The sequence below is a fragment of the Festucalex cinctus genome, chromosome 1 (genome assembly GCF_051991245.1).
Source record: "Festucalex cinctus isolate MCC-2025b chromosome 1, RoL_Fcin_1.0, whole genome shotgun sequence".
Lineage (NCBI taxonomy): Eukaryota > Metazoa > Chordata > Actinopteri > Syngnathiformes > Syngnathidae > Festucalex > Festucalex cinctus.
The window spans coordinates 16,583,269-16,599,382 of NC_135411.1; the positions used below are offsets into that span (position 1 = coordinate 16,583,269).

At 38.3% G+C, this 16,114-nt stretch overlaps 1 protein-coding gene across 1 annotated transcript; it reads left to right on the forward strand.

Moving 5' to 3' along the window:
* Window positions 1-141: 141 nt before the first annotated feature.
* On the forward strand, window positions 142-15,020 carry atg9b (autophagy related 9B). The gene is made up of 15 exons (XM_077519670.1): window positions 142-483; window positions 586-749; window positions 861-904; window positions 1,699-1,763; window positions 2,787-2,957; window positions 4,988-5,129; window positions 5,392-6,140; window positions 6,214-6,367; window positions 7,184-7,363; window positions 8,137-8,382; window positions 8,487-8,725; window positions 9,859-9,952; window positions 10,031-10,115; window positions 10,370-10,524; window positions 11,558-15,020. The coding sequence occupies exons 2-14, from the start codon at window positions 641-643 to the stop codon at window positions 10,504-10,506; spliced, it is 2,415 nt and encodes an 804-aa protein (XP_077375796.1). The 5' UTR covers window positions 142-483; window positions 586-640; the 3' UTR covers window positions 10,507-10,524; window positions 11,558-15,020.
* Window positions 15,021-16,114: the final 1,094 nt, after the last annotated feature.

The window sequence follows — 16,114 nt, forward strand, 5'->3', positions numbered from 1 at the left end:
TTTAAATTACATTGTGCGTTTTTTTTTTTTTATTATATTGGGTCTCTGAAACAGCGGAACACGGAACTCGCACAACCACTCGTGTAAAAACTACAACTGTATACCGGAAGTTGTCATGTCTAAAACCTGTAGTGACGTCTGTTTGTGAAAGACAAAAACAGTGAGCGCATACACGCATTAGGTATGCTGTATTTTTGGAAGGGGAGCTTGCCGAACTTAAATACTGGCAGACTCGGGTCGATTGTACCATAAGGTGAGCCCAAGCGTGCGGGTTGAAAGAACGTGAGTCGTTATTGTGTTTTCGCTCAAGGGGAAGCAAAAGTAGTTCGACACCAGCGGGTGGACGGAGCCAGTCGGGAACAAAACAAATCGTGCACTCTGCGTGACCACGCTCGACTGGCTGAATCATTCCCCCCACTAGCCGACCATAACAAACTTGCCTACTCCTCTGGGGAAAATTCCAGCGTCACGTCACAAGCTATCGTAAGTTGTCACGCTAATTTAGCTTTTAGCTAGCCTGACTAGACGCAGAATGTAGCCTTGTTTTGAAGGTCTTTGCTCGTTTTTTTTTTTATGGTGACACAGTAGCGGAGCTTCTTCAGTGAGTTGAACGACTGAGTGGACAATGTGAAGCGCTACCATGGCCAACTTGGAAGCCTACCGGGAGTATCAGAGGATAGAGGACCCGGAGGAGGACTCTCCACCCGTGGAGGAGGACTTGCTGGTCCATGTGCCCGAAGGCCTGAAAGGTAAACATGCTCAATAAAATATACCAAACCAAAGTGGCGTACTAGTTTTTCAAGTCTAACAGCGATGCGATTTGCTTATCCTTTCGTAATTTCCCAATATTTGTGTTGCAGATTCATGGCACCACATCAAGAACTTGGATAACTTCTTCACTAGAATATCCTTCTGTGTGTTTTGCCGTGACGTCTATCATTGTATTGAGCCTTACTGAAGCAGATTTACTAGTAAGCCTTGGTGTCCTTAGCTTGTTCGGACAGTGGGACCCCCCCAAGTGCAACAGAATCATTCTGTGACGCTGGTTGGCTTAAAATGTTCTAATTTAAAAACAACAGGACACCTAACCTGGAGAAAGATAGATGGGCCTTATTTATCCGCAAGGGAAACTCACAAAACAACAATACAACTGAAATATTTAAAATGGAGAAAAATAATCAAACCACAAGATATATGGACATTTGTTAGTTTGTTTTAAATAAAATAAAAGAGGTCAAAATTCCAGTGCCATCTGAAAGTCCAGTTGAGGTGGTCATTGTGCAAAATGTTGACAGTACAGAGTTGTTCGGGCATGGGGGATGAATGATTTTGTCAGTGGTGAAGGGCAGTGACAGCAGCCTATCACTGAAGCTGCTCCTTTGCGTGGAGATTGTGCCTTGTCGTGGATGCTGTGGATTTTTCATGATGCACAGAAGATTGTTACTGTGCAGCCAGACCCATTCATGTGTTGCAGTAAGGTCTACATTCTCATCACAACATCACCCGTGATGAGTTCTTAAGTTTCTGGAAACAAATTTATCCCAGACTTTTGGTTGAGCTCCAGTTTTTTTTCCACTCTTTTATATGAGGCGTTACACTGGATTTTCGTAGCTCTGATTTGTTTTAGGGTTTGTTTGTTTTTCCAAGATATACTTATCATGCAAATCTTCCTCGCTTTTCCTTAACGTGTGTGTCCACATCTACCATTTTCATCAAAAGAATGGCTTCGCCTGTATGATGCTGTCGGAGTTTTTTGAACTTGTGTAAGTATCATGAGCTACCTAAAGATGATTTGATTGCCAGTTTTGGTAAATAAGGTAATCGTAAATCCCACAAGTACACCCTACAGTGGATAGAAAAAGCCTACACACCTCTGTTCAAATGCCAGAAAAAAAGAAAAGTCATTTCAAAACTTTCTCTGCCATACATTCTATGACCTGTACAACTCAACCATCACACAACCATGAACAAGATAAGTGCTATTAGAAAATGGATATATGGTTTTGTGGGTTTCAACGGGATGATTTGTGTAGACTGATGCTGTTGTTTTTGTGTTCATGACAACTTAAATATGCCCCAGGCTTCAATGTGAACAAGTTCAGCAGGAGGCATTCAACAGTTTCAGTCACTGTTAAATGTTATACTGAGCTAAAAATGGTTGAATTTTTGTTGACTTTTGCAATCAATTTGAATCACCCACAGCACTTGGTCTCACTTCGCATATTGTTTATTTTCCATTCCGGCTGTCTGAGATAACTTTTTCTGTGCTCTGCCAGAGGGTGCATGACTATTTTTAGGTCTTGTTCTGCTGTTTGTCTGAATGTGGCCACAACACGCGCTAATACAGGTCATTAAATAATAACTATACAATGACAGCCCAATGACTCACCATGTGTAATGAAGCACTAACTGATGACTACCACGGGAATACATGTTTAATTCAGATTCTCAAATCAATTTGTCATCTACACTGAGGCATTTTTCTCTCTCTCTCTCTTTTTTTTATTTTTATTTTTTTATTTTTTTATTTTTTTTTTATAAACCCATATTTCAGTTCTTTCTTGAATTGTACTGGAACAAAATGGGGTGGGTGGACAAATTAGATCCAACAATTCTCCGCCTTCAGAATCAAGTTTTGAATGATGTCAGTATGAGTGCACGTTGCAATATTCCACACTGGATTTTGTGTAAAAAGATATAGATGCCAGGTCTGGTGGAATTAAAGCTTAACCGTTCTTTTTTTTTTTTTTTTTTTTTTTTTTTTTTTTTTTTTTTGTGCTCGACAGTCAATTTTTGTTCGTCGTCACATTCACGACGTTCTTGGTCAACTGTGTGGAATATGACGTCCTGTTCGCCAACCGCGCTGTCAATCACACGGGGCCGGGCCACAACCCGTTGGACAGGAACAAGGTCACCATCCCCGATGCCCTTTTGCCCAGTCAGCAGTGCACTCAGAGGTAAGAACCCATTTATTGCAGTTCATCTGCATTACTTTTTTTTTTTTTTTTTTTTTAAATAATATTCTTATATCATGACTTCCATCCATCCATTGTCCATAATTATGAGTACAAATGTGTTTTCTTGCAATGTTCTCTATATTCTATACTTGTAAAATCAAAAAAGTTAAAAAAATAAAATAAATATATTGCAAATAAAACAAACAGCTAGAGAACACTTTTGGGGTACATTGTTATCAATATTTCTAGTTTTAAACAGATTGAGGCTGTATAAACTTATTGATACAATAATTGAAGTATTCTTGTCTTGTCAAACAACATTATTTAGTATAGGTTATCATAATAAACACTAAGAGGCTGTCCGAAAACATGTCCAGTTTGGTGTCACTCAAATGTATCAAATTATTGTCCAACCAAAGATGGTATGAAAATGTTGAGGTATTTGAAGCACTAATCAACTACTATCTCAAAATCTGCACCCCTTTGGCTTGTACATATGTGGTCAGTTAAATCATTTATTTCATTTATTGATGTCATGTTAGAAGGAGGTTGTTTTGTGGAAGGGGACAAGTTGTTCCCTTTCTATTAGTATCTCATGATTGGCTTTCCTGTTGCGACATTTCAGCATTGATGACACTGAAGATGTTGTGCTGCACGTTAAGTAATAGATCCGTGTCGGAGAGGTAAAAGTGGTTAGCCGAGAGGCCAATATTTTGGCTGTAGCTGACTGCCACATGAGACTTCTCTGGCAGGCTATGAGGAACAAGCTCCGCTATGTTAATCATATTTTTCCTCCCTGGCTTGTGCTTGTTTTCCACAGCTTACCAAGCAAGACTACTTGGAACTCTATGTGGGATCGTCTTGTTCCTTTTCTGATTTCCCAATGAAGCATAGCAGCTTCCTTAAATTGCATAATTATAGATTTAGCAGGATATGTAAACAGTTGTTTTGCTCATCATCTCTAAGTACAGGTTATTTTTCTTTTGCAAAACAGCAATAAAACAAGGATTTATGAGAGCCACTGTCAAGGACTTGGTTCAGTTCAATTGAAGTATCATTTTTACAAATGATAAAACTGCATTGGTGAAATTGCCTGTTTTGTTGTTTGGTAGTGTAACTTTTTATGTGTTTAATGATATTATCATATTGATATGTCCCAGCTAGTTTGCGCTTAGGTTCGTGTGTGAATTGTAATATTTAGTATTTTAGTTGTTAAAATTGTGATTTTGTTTTTTTTTGGGAACATCATGACTTTTTTTTTTTTAGAAATTAGACTTTTCTTGTAATATTAAAAATGATATTCTCTGAGCAATATGACGTTTTACTTAGAAAAACATGTCCTTTTTACTTGAGTGTCATATGACTTTATTGTTATTATAATATAACATTATTATTATATATATATATATATATATATATATATATATATATATATATATATATATATATATATATATATATATATATAAATGGCGTTTTTGTCCAAATGGTACTGCTTAAGTCCTGTAACTGAAAAATTACTCTTTTTTTTTTTTAATTTTTTTATTTATTTATTTATTTATTTATTTATTTTTTCCCTCATAAGCATTATGACTTTTATTCAAGTACTTATATTTGTAACATTGGCTTTTTACAACAACAACAAAAAACTCCCCCCGTAATAAAACGCCATTATTCTCGTCACATTCCGACTTTTTCTTGTAATATTATTGTTATACTTGTAAAATAATGACTGTTGTTGGAAAAAATAAGACTTTTTTTTTTTATTTTTTTTTTTATTTTTTTTATTTTTTTTTTTCTCTGTCATGTTGTTACAACTTACTTTATTCTCGTAACATGGCAACTTTTACTTGGGGAAAAAAAGTGATTTCTCCTTCAAATTTACAGTTATTCTCGTAGCACTGTGACTTTTCACTCAAACGACTCCCCCTCACTTTACAAATTTATTCTGCCTACCCTGACACAAACATTTTTTCTATTATTGCTGCTATTGTCCTATTTGTTTATCTTGTCTTCCTTTTTTGCTTCAGGATCCAAGCAAACAGCTGGATCATATTCCTTCTAATCATGGCGGCCATCTTCTGGCTCTATCGACTCATCAAGGTCATTTGCAACGTCCTGAGCTACTGGGAAATCCGGCAGTTCTACATTAAAGCGCTGAAGATTACAATGGTACACATCCCCAACAGTGTCCTGTAGATTCATGAGTTGAGATTTTAAAGGAGAAAAATATAATCACAATTTAAAACAGTTCACGTTCCAGTGTCTTTATAACATGTCTGTCTCATTGTCCTGTTCAAATACACCATTGATCTATATTACATTTTACACACTCCATTACTTGTGTTATTTTATTGTATGTGTGCATCCACTCATCCAAGCATGTATATTCACTAACCTATGACTTTGTATCTCTATTGTCTCATTGTCCCAGGATGAACTATGCAACTTCACGTGGCAGGAAGTCCAGGACCGTCTCATCAGCCTGCAGCGCGAGCAGCAAATGTGCATCCACAAGAAAGAGCTGACAGAATTGGACATCTATCACCGCATCTTGCGCTTCAAGAACTACATGGTGGCCATGATCAACAAATCCCTGCTTCCCGTGCGACTGCAGCTCCCCCTACTGGGTGATGTGATCTTCCTCACGCAGGGCTTGAAGTACAACTTTGAGCTCATCCTCTTCTGGGGCCCCGGTTCGCTGTTCCAGAACAAGTGGAACCTGCACCCCAAGTACAAGCGCAGCGGCAATCGGCTGGAACTGGCACAGCAGCTCAGCAGGGTCATCCTGCTCATGGGCGTGGCCAATTTGCTGCTTTGTCCTTTTATTCTGGTGTGGCAAGTGCTCTACGCTTTCTTCAGCTACACCGAAATCATCCGCCGGGAGCCCGGGAGTCTGGGAGCTCGTCGCTGGTCACTCTACGGCCGACTGTACCTGCGCCACTTCAACGAACTGAACCACGAGCTGCACGGACGCTTGGGCCGAGGCTATAAGCCCACGTCCAAATACATGAACTCCTTCACGTCGCCGCTGCTCACCGTGCTGGCTAAAAACGTCGCCTTTTTCTCGGGCTCGGTGTTGGCCGTGCTCATCGCGCTGACAGTCTACGACGAAGACGTCCTGACGGTGCAACACATTCTGACTGCTATCACAGTGCTGGGAGTGATTATCACCATCACCAGGTGGGTTGTTCACTTCTTGTCTCCAATGACTGCATACACAGTAAACGCTCATGTTTGATTTGTCCTCCGCAAGGTCCTTCATCCCAGACGAGCATATGGTTTGGTGCCCAGAACAGCTGCTGCAGTGCATGCTGGCCCACATACACTACATGCCGGACCACTGGAGGGGCAACGCTAACAAGGGCGAAACCCGCGACGAGGTGGCACAGCTGTTCCAGTACAAAGCAGTGAGTGGATGAAACCTCAGGGGATGACTATAGCCTTATAATAATTCCTATTAAATTCAGGATGTATTTTTGCCTGGGGCTGGAAGGTAATATCTGGCCAATAGTTGGGCTGGGTTTAAAAAAATCGAATAATCAACATCAAATCGATTTTCCTTTTCAAGCCTGATTTATCAATTCACAAAACCATGAATTGATTATTTTAATATCTTTTCCCCCATAAATTCATATGAAAATCCCATAAATTCATTAAAAAATAGGATTTTAAAGGCCTTTTTTTGTATCTTACTGTTCTATTGAAATTTACTGTTCACATGAATTTGTTTCCTTACATCTATGAAAGATCTGACTTATTGCACCTTAAGGCAATTCAGAATCACAATTAATTTATATTTACAATTATTGAATTTGAATTATGAAAAGGTTTTCATCTCATCCTTTCTGATGTCAATGTTTGTGTAACAAGTGAGTGATTATAACGTGTTACTTTTCATTAATAGACTAAATCATAGTTACTCATAGTTACTGCCTCTGCAAAATTAAATTTGGAATTTAATGTTTGTGGAGTTTTTAATCATGTCCATGATATTTAAGAAGAATTGATGTTCCATAATTAATCAACATGGCATTGTTGTCTATCACTAAACTGATGTAGCAGTAAAGTCATAATTGCAGTAAGAATTTGAAAAACACACTAGGCTATCATTAGAAAACAATGAAATGCAAATATGTAATGAATGCTATCAGTTCAAGATGTTTACAGCCATGCATTTCAAGTACTGTTTTTAAGTACACTAAACTGTTCTCTGCCGGAATCAGGTATTCATTCTGGAGGAGCTGCTCAGTCCCATCATTACGCCCTTTATTCTCATCTTCCTGCTGAGGAATAAGTCTCTGGAGATCGTCGACTTCTTCAGGAACTTCACGGTGGAGGTGGTTGGCGTGGGAGACATCTGCTCTTTTGCACAGATGGACATCAGACGCCACGGAAATCCAACTGTAAGATGGACTTATGCACTACACATACGCATATACATATCATAAACAAATTGGGCACATTTGAGCATCTTTTTTCTCTGCCTGTTATTTGATCATTGTCTGCAAAAGCCCGATTATTGGATGTCTCCAAAAGGTCATCATCCTGGATGATTATCGTGTGGTTGATGTTTTTCCTTCCCGATCTTCTTAGAAAATGTTCCTAAATGATAAACCTCTTCAATATTCAATCACAAATCTTGAGTTGTCCTGAGACATAGACTGACTGATTATGACTTGAAACGGAGCGATAGCCAATTATGAAGTGACATGAAGGTTACATTGTTGCAGGACACAAATGAAGGAGCTGCTGTGTTTAGTGTTTTAAATGACATGTCTCATATGTCATTCACCACAAGAAAAATACAGAGTAGACCACATAAGCCAAGAGGCAGCCAAGCTTCAAATTCTATTTTCTATCAGTCTGATTTTTTTTTTTTTTTTTTTTTTTTTTTTTTTTTTTTTGTGGCAACATGCTGCCTCTCACAGGTCAGTCTTGATATTACAGCAGGCTTCCGGTTTAAGGGAGGAGACTTGTTGGTGGACATGATTAAGTCTGTGGTGTGCACGTCTTTTAAGAGCAGTAAGCACACATGATTTTTTTCCCCCTGCCATGTGTGGTGAACATATTGAAAAAATAGATTAGGATGTTAAAATCTGTATAGACACACTTTATTGCCCGTCTCCATACACAATGTTACATATGACCAATTTTAATGTGTCTGGTGTTTTTCCAGTGGCTGTCCGAGGGCCAGACGGAGGCGTCCGTGTACCAGCAGGCTGAGAACGGCAAGACGGAGTTGTCGCTCATGCACTTCACCATAAAGAATCCACATTGGCAGCCACCGCTGGACAGCTCGGTGTTCATCACCCATCTGAAGCAGAAGGTGCAACATGGCGCACAAGCCAGTCCATCCGCGCAGCTCCTGCTCTCTGAGGCTCCCTTCTGCACATCGCTACAGTACAGCGAGTCTGCAACCGGGGTAAGAAACAAAACAAAAATCAAAACAAACCTGCAGACAAACGTAACTCATCTGTGACACAATTTTAAATTAATTCACCACATCATCGCTGTTATTGTTCCCAGCCTGATAATCTGCTGGCCAGCGTCCTGGCGCACCCCGTTCTCACTGCGTCAGGTCTACAAGGCAGAGATCACCGCTTCATCCCTCCGAGCACGGCAGCGTCTGCCGCCGCCAGCGTCCTGGCCTCTTTGTCCACCTCCCAGCTGCCGCAAACTGGCCGCAGCCGCCTACAACGCCACCAAGATTCCTCGATGTATCCAGAGAGCACCATGTACCACAGTGATCGCACCGGTATTGACAGGTACTTAGCACAAGCTCAAACAACTGATGAATGTTAATGTTGTTTTTTTTTTTGTTTTTTTTTCCACTTTTGAAGTTTAAAGTTAGGGTTAGGAACAAGGAACATTTTCGAAAAATTGCCACTTTTATGTGATAAAAGTTATAAGATCCCACGGGAATTTGCACCCACCCAAAATGGGTTAAAGGAAACACGAGCAACATGAACAAGCATCTCCAGCATCATTGCCCTGATGTACACAGATTTTTTTGTATATTATTATTATTATTATTATTGTTGTTGTTTTGTATACATATTTTATATTACTGCACAGTGTTAAAACTCATTGCACAATGCAATTTTTGCTGACAAGCAAAATAAAGAGAATTTTTGGGGCAAAAATAGTTCTCTTTATGCACAAATCACATACCGAAACCGAATCGAAACCGTGGCCCAAAACCGAGATACGGACCGTACTGTGGGCTACCTGTACCGTTGCACCCCTAGTGCCTATGAGGATACAGCGTGTGCACAGCTATTTCTATTCTATTTCTATAGTCTCTGATAAGCTTTTCTTGTCAAGGTGCAGTGTATTATAAACTAAAATTCGGGGCATAAAATGGTACCAGAGTCAGGTCATGTAGACAGAAAGTGCTTTTAAAAACAAACTCCGCAAACTCCCCATTTAAAGGAGAGATGGTATGTATTTTTTTTTTCACAATTTAAATGAGATCCCATGTGTCTTAATAAAAGGTCTCAGGCATTCAGAATAAAGCATTACAGTGCACTTGATATCATTTTTCCACACTCAGTTTCAAATCCCACTGCCGATTTATATTTACCCCTGTGATTTCAACTTGGATATGAATGGAGTGTGTGCAAAGCCACCACTGGCTAATTTAGCCAGTATAGCCCACCCCTAACCGTCATAAAACCAACACCAATACAATTCCAGTGTATTTTTACTCATGGAGGCAGCATTGACTCACCAAGCTGCTTAATTGCACTTTTCAACAAGTGTAGCGGTGTGGCGCATGACATCACCAAATAAACAGGAATTCCAAGTATTTTGTATTATCGTAGACAAGCAATTAAAAAAAATAAATGTTCCTACATATGTACCGTTTAACATTTTATATCTTTTGTGTTTTTATTAGTATGTCATTCAGTGACAGCCATTTACGAAGTAATGCGCTGCAGTCGGAGTTTGCCTCAGCAGAGATGAGCCTTCACGCTATCTACATGCACGAGGTAATTTCCTATACCTCTAGACGCTTCTGCTCACTTACACCACGGCACTCACCTTTTGACACAAATCTGTCTCTTCAGCTCCACCAGCAGACGTCGCACCCACAGAGGAATACGGGGCATTGGCATAGCTCAATGCCATTGACTGAGCTACATAGCAACACTGGTAACTTTAACACTGGTCACATATTCTACTGCAAACAAGCATAACAATGAAGGAACTTAAATGGGAAGCTAGCGGAGCCTCGAAATGTTAGTTTGAAATCTGGAAATTGTACCACTTCTGGGACAATTCTGAAGGTTTTCGCTCTATTAAGACAGAAAGTGAAAAAGTTTTACAGCCACGTAGCGATGTTTTTTAGACATAAAAAATAAGATATGTTTGTATTTCGTGAGTTAATTAAAAATCAAAATTGTCAGGTTGCCAGGCCCATGTTGGTTCTACGCCGTCTTTGGTAACACCGGTGCACCTTGGTGGGTGGCAAGAAGAGGATGAGGAAGAGGAAGAAGAGATAAATAGTGGATCCACTCTGAAACAGGACACCAGGACTTGTTGAAGTGCCTTATGACATAAGGTGTGTGTTCTATTTTTAACTGTGTAGCTTAGTGCTGAGTACATAAAAGATGAAACTTGTTAAATGTTCTTAATGAGGTGCTCCAATGAGAAGGACCTCAATTACAAGGTTAATTACTAGAGAGGTATAAAGGACTACCTTGAGGAAGGCTGTCCAACTTTCAAGTGTCAGTCTTAATTAAATCGTGAATATGTTAGCCTCTCTGTGTTATCTGTTTTTTATTGCTGCATTCAAGTTTGCCATGAAGGGGCTTCTGGCCTTAAAGTATTGTAGTAGGAAAAGAAACAAAAGGCTGATCTCACTAAGTAAGTTAAAAAGCATGGTTGATGATAGTAAACAAAAAATGGCAAACATTAGCAAAACTTGATGGTAAAGAAAAACGTGGTTGTCAGTTGCAATAAGTAGGTAAAAACAGAGGTGGTGCTAAAAAAAAATACATGGCTGACAAAAATAACAAGCAAACAAAAAAAACAGCTTATCACAGTAAACAAAAAGATGGCTGATGATCACAATAAATTAACGAGAAAAAAAATCATGGCAGATGGTGACATTATGTGGCACAAACACAAATGTTGCTGACAATAGTAAACGGGAAGAAATCATGGCTGAAAATGGTGAATGATTGCGATAAGGATACAAAATTCATGACTGACAAGTGTAATAAGTCGACAAAAAATTGGCTGATAATAGTTACCAAAAATGGATGACGATTGCAATATGTGAATAGAAAATTAACATGCCTAACATGAGCAAAAAGTAAAAGAAAAAAAAAAAAAGTTTTGTGGTTGTTATGTTTACGGTAATCTCTGTTGACACCACTACTGTTGTGTGATTCCAGGACAGCAGGAACTTCATTTATGGTCACTTTCCCAGTTTAGTTCAGATTTTTAAAGCCAGTACCCTGTAGTCATGCAGATTTATTGGGGTTTTTTTTGTGTTTTTTTTTTTTTTTGGGGGGGGGGGCTATTTTCTAAACACCTTAGAAGACATTCAAATATTTTAACACTTTTTTTTCCTGGTTTTCCTTTTGTAGTGTTTACATTTTGTTTTTCACCAATGAGCATTGTGGCCTTAGAAGATCTTCAGCACGGACCTTTAGATCCATCCCTTTGACACGAGGACGTCTCATGAAGAAACCACTATCTTCTTCTGCACAGACATCAGGGAAGCATACATGTTTTTATTTTTGTCCAGATGAACCTTGTGCGTGCGTGTATGTGTGCGGACAAACAACATGGAGTATTCACAAGATCACTGGTGGGAAAATGCCAAAGGCTCTATAATGCACAATTCAAGTGTTTATGGTGCACATCACAAGCATCTAATATAGTGTTTTGCTGCATTATTGCTGCATGGGAGTATCTTAGTGATTACATCCTTGCGATGTGTAAATACTTGAAGTGTCCTCATTGTTACTACTACATCTAAAATACATGCATATAAATAGTATAGCACACATACAAGAGTATGTGGCTGATGGACTTGATCAATGACTTTACAGGGAGCATTTTGATGCTGCTGCCTTTGTTGGGTTCTCACACTCACAGATTTTGTTCAGTATTATCAACTATTTTATAAGATGTTTATTTTAGTAACTTTAGGACGGACAAAATGGGTCACAAATCCACTACATGATGACCTGAATGACCCCTGTGACAATGTTCGAGAACGACCACTACAGTTAGGCCCAATTGTGGTCACATCCTGGTTTTATTCTTCAAAGGTTGTCCATTAAGGACTGAACTCAAACTCTATCCATGCATCTACAGGTATTTTCTATACCCCTTATTAAGGTCATAGTTGACCTTCAGCCAATCTCTCCTGACCATTGGGCCAGTGGTGATGTGCATTCTGTGCTGCTCATTAGCCAGTCACAGGGCACATGTAGGCAAACAAGCATTCACACTCAAACTCGCCCCTATAGACAATTTTTAGTCTTTAGTGAACATAACATGCATGTTTTTGGAATGTGGGAGGAAGCCAGAGTACCAGAAGCAAATCCCCATGCCCTCCCCAAGCACAGTAGTTGAACCCTCAACCACCACACAGGCATCCTGCTGCCATCCAAAATTTATCAGGAGGATTATTTTTTTTTTTTTTAACACTTTAGGGTGGCTTTTATATGTCTTGATAGAATGCATTTTTATCAACAGGGGTGTGGAAGTTTTTTTTGTTTGTTTTTTTTTTAAGTCAGAGTTGCTCCCTTTCAACTTTCATGAAGGCATTTTTTTAATATAAAAATATTTTTATGTAATTTTACATTATAATCAAGTTATTTCAGTGAACCACAGAAAACATGCATGCTAAATAGAATAGCAATATTCCCTCTGTACATCGTTTATTCCCCATAAATCCTTGTGGATTATCATAGAAAACTCTTTTTAGTAACACTTTTTGCTTCAATTGGCCTTTTTTTTTGAAAAGGCACTCAGCTTCATTTTAGCTTTAGATATATTTATTACATTTTCTTCCTATTTTATGGAACAGATAAGCATTATTTATTTACAGAAAACAAATATTCAATTTCTCTGTCCAATTGTATAATTGTCTGAGTAATGACTAAACAGACGGTGGTGCCCTCAAATTTTGAGTAGCCAAAAGGAAAATCACATTTACAGTAGTTCGTCCTTTGGGATAATGTATATGTAAACACACATATGCATTTCAAACAGGCATATGTAGACTACACACTATTGCATTCTGGCTTTGATTTGTTTTGAATTTCCAGAGAAGATTAGCAGCGGTTTGTAATATTAAACCTGTAGACCTCTTTTTTTGTCTATGGAAGAACAAAAAAACAAAAACAAAAAAAGCTTCATGATGCTAGCATAATCTCAGTATTTGCACTGATGTATATTTACATATAAATACAATAAGCAGAGTTTTAAGTGTACATACATGTATGTACAGCACATGCAACAGCTCAGAAAGGGACCTGAGCCGCCACCTCTAAATATTTGTATATAACGACACATTTTGTATCACGAGGTTGCTGTTTGCTTATGGGATTGTTTGTTTTTGCGTGTGTGTTGCGTCTTACAAATTCACGCTGTAAAAGGCACTGGAGTTCAATGTTGCATGTTTTTATTGCAGTCACACCTCGCTGCTGGTGTTTTTTTTTTTTTTTTTTTTTTTTTTGTAGAAGTGCCTTAGTATTAAGGACTCATATTTGCGTTCGTCTCATAGTATTTACATCGGTTAATGGTAAATATTCAACAATAGTGTGCTCTCAGTAAGTCACTGTGTGTAATAACATCAAGGTGAAATATTAGTATTTGCTCAGAAAGTGGCCCCAAATGAGACAAATAATTGCTTTCCTCAAATGAAGGCCATCCCCCAATAACTTGGCCAATGCGGGATCCACTGGAGAGAAAGGAAAAAAAATAAACACCTTTAAATTGACACTGTTTCAATTTGTTAACAAGTGCATAATCCACCTAAGAAAAACAAGCATCTTCCTTTAATTGACTGTGCACCCCAATCAGTCAACAGGTGCATCACCTACTTAAAAAACAACAAAAAAACAAACAAAAAAACAACTTCTTCAAGCCACGCCCCAATTAGTCATCAGGTGCATCATTCGTTTTAAAACAATAAACACCTCCTTCAAATAGACCTCTCACGCCAATTAGGCTGTCTATCATCCTCTTATAATGGATTAAAAAAAAAAAAAAAAAACTCCTTAAAATAGGCATGATACCCCAATATATTGGCCAGTGCACTACCCATTTCCAACAAAAAATGCCACCCACAAATAAGTGCTATCTGCCAACTAATGTCTCATCAAGTTAGAGAAATGAGCACCTCCTTGAAATAAGACTAATAAATGTCTTCCTCTAATGTGCTCCAGTCATGTGGCATGTGCATCAATACGCTTGAGACAAACTCCTCCCTAAAATAGACACGATTGCTCAATTAATCCAAATCAACGCCTCCCTCAAATAGACACCAAGCCCAACTGGATTTGACATCCACTTAAGACAATAAAGGCTTCCCACAAATAAGCACTGTGCACCAAATAGTTGGGTGGTGCATATTCCACCTGTGTAAATAAATGCCTCCACCCCCGGCCACTTTTTGTGTAAATACTGTTGATTATAATAAATGTGGCTTTAAAGAAGATCAGCAAAGAGACTGACAACATACATATTTAATTTATTTATGCTGTCTGAATTTGCACTGTCCTGTCATCTACTGGTATCATCATTATCATCATGGACAACCTCATAACATGCCAGTCAAATATAACAATGACTGGGACAAGGTGCTATATGTTTTCATGCTGAAATACTACATGGGTTATACAGCACGTTCTGTACATTTAACAGTAGCTGACTAATGCAACGCGCCAAAAGAACTTTTTCGACACAGTGTCACAATACGCATTTTCTGTCTGGCAGATGAATATTATTTAAACTTTTTTTTTTTTGGTGAGTGTGTTCATGATTATGTGATGTCTGTTTGAAATAAAACATTTCCAAGGTTGTGATTGAGAACTGTGGTGTGATATTGTCTCCTTATTGGTGAACTCTTTCAGTACTCACTTATAATATATTCAGTATTGTTTTTACATAACCACCAAAGAAATAATAAAAAGTGGATACTAAACTAATAACCTTTAATATCTTAAAATTAAAGCAAATTCAGTATATTGTCGTAAGAACACTTGTGTCCTTTTTTTTTTTTTTTTATGTATTTATTTATTTTTTTACATTTTTACGTTTAGGGGGTGAAACTGAATGTTGTCAGTCGACATCCCAAAAAAAGTAAAAAAAAAAAAAATGGACATAAGTGTTTTTCACAGGACAGTGACGATATGCTGTATCGTCTTTTCACACAGGCCTTCCTTGGATTGTCCCAATACCAACAACACAGTAACATTAAGTGAAAAAATTAAACACTCAAAAATGTGAACAAAACAAATGAAACCTCTTTTTAATGTAATAAAACAATTTCTTTTTTTAAATCCCAAGGCCTTGTGAATGACCGACTATGCCATCCGCTTTCAAATATGTTTACATACCGTTTGCATATTGTTTTCTTTCTAATTATCCAACTGAAGTTGATTTTTGACAGCAACATTCACATAATTTCATTCACAATAAATAAAAGGACACATTTATTGTTGATGTCCAATAGAGAACCTTTTTTCAATGAAAAACAGATGCATGTTTTTCATTGGACAGAAATCATACTTCATCCATCCATCTATCCATTTTCTTGACTGCTCACTCCTCACAAGGGTCGCGGGGGGTTGTTGGAGCCTATCTCAGCTGGCTATGGGCAGCAGGCGGGGTACACCCTGAACTGGTTGCCAGCCAATCACAGAGAAATCATACTTATGCCAATATATTACTTCTCACACTGATAAATAATCAACATAATAAAAAAGATGGCATGTCCCCCCCAAAGAATGTTACATATCTATTCATTTTTTTTTGACAGCCACCAGCTGTACTGAAAATGACATTCATGTTAAGATGAACACTCGTGACTAAATATCATTCGTCATTCGGTCCAGGTGCATCATGGGTAAGTGTATGCCATCTACTGTGTTCATTTTGTGTAATGCTGTCATATTTGGACAAAA

Coding starts and splice junctions, on each gene's coding strand:
- atg9b (XM_077519670.1), top strand. CDS start 641: ATGGCCAACTTGGAAGCCTACCGGGAGTATCAGAGGATAGAGGACCCG. Junction 9,953..10,030: donor ACGCTATCTACATGCACGAG/GTAATTTCCTAT, acceptor CTGTCTCTTCAG/CTCCACCAGCAGACGTCGCA. Junction 10,116..10,369: donor TGAGCTACATAGCAACACTG/GTAACTTTAACA, acceptor CAAAATTGTCAG/GTTGCCAGGCCCATGTTGGT.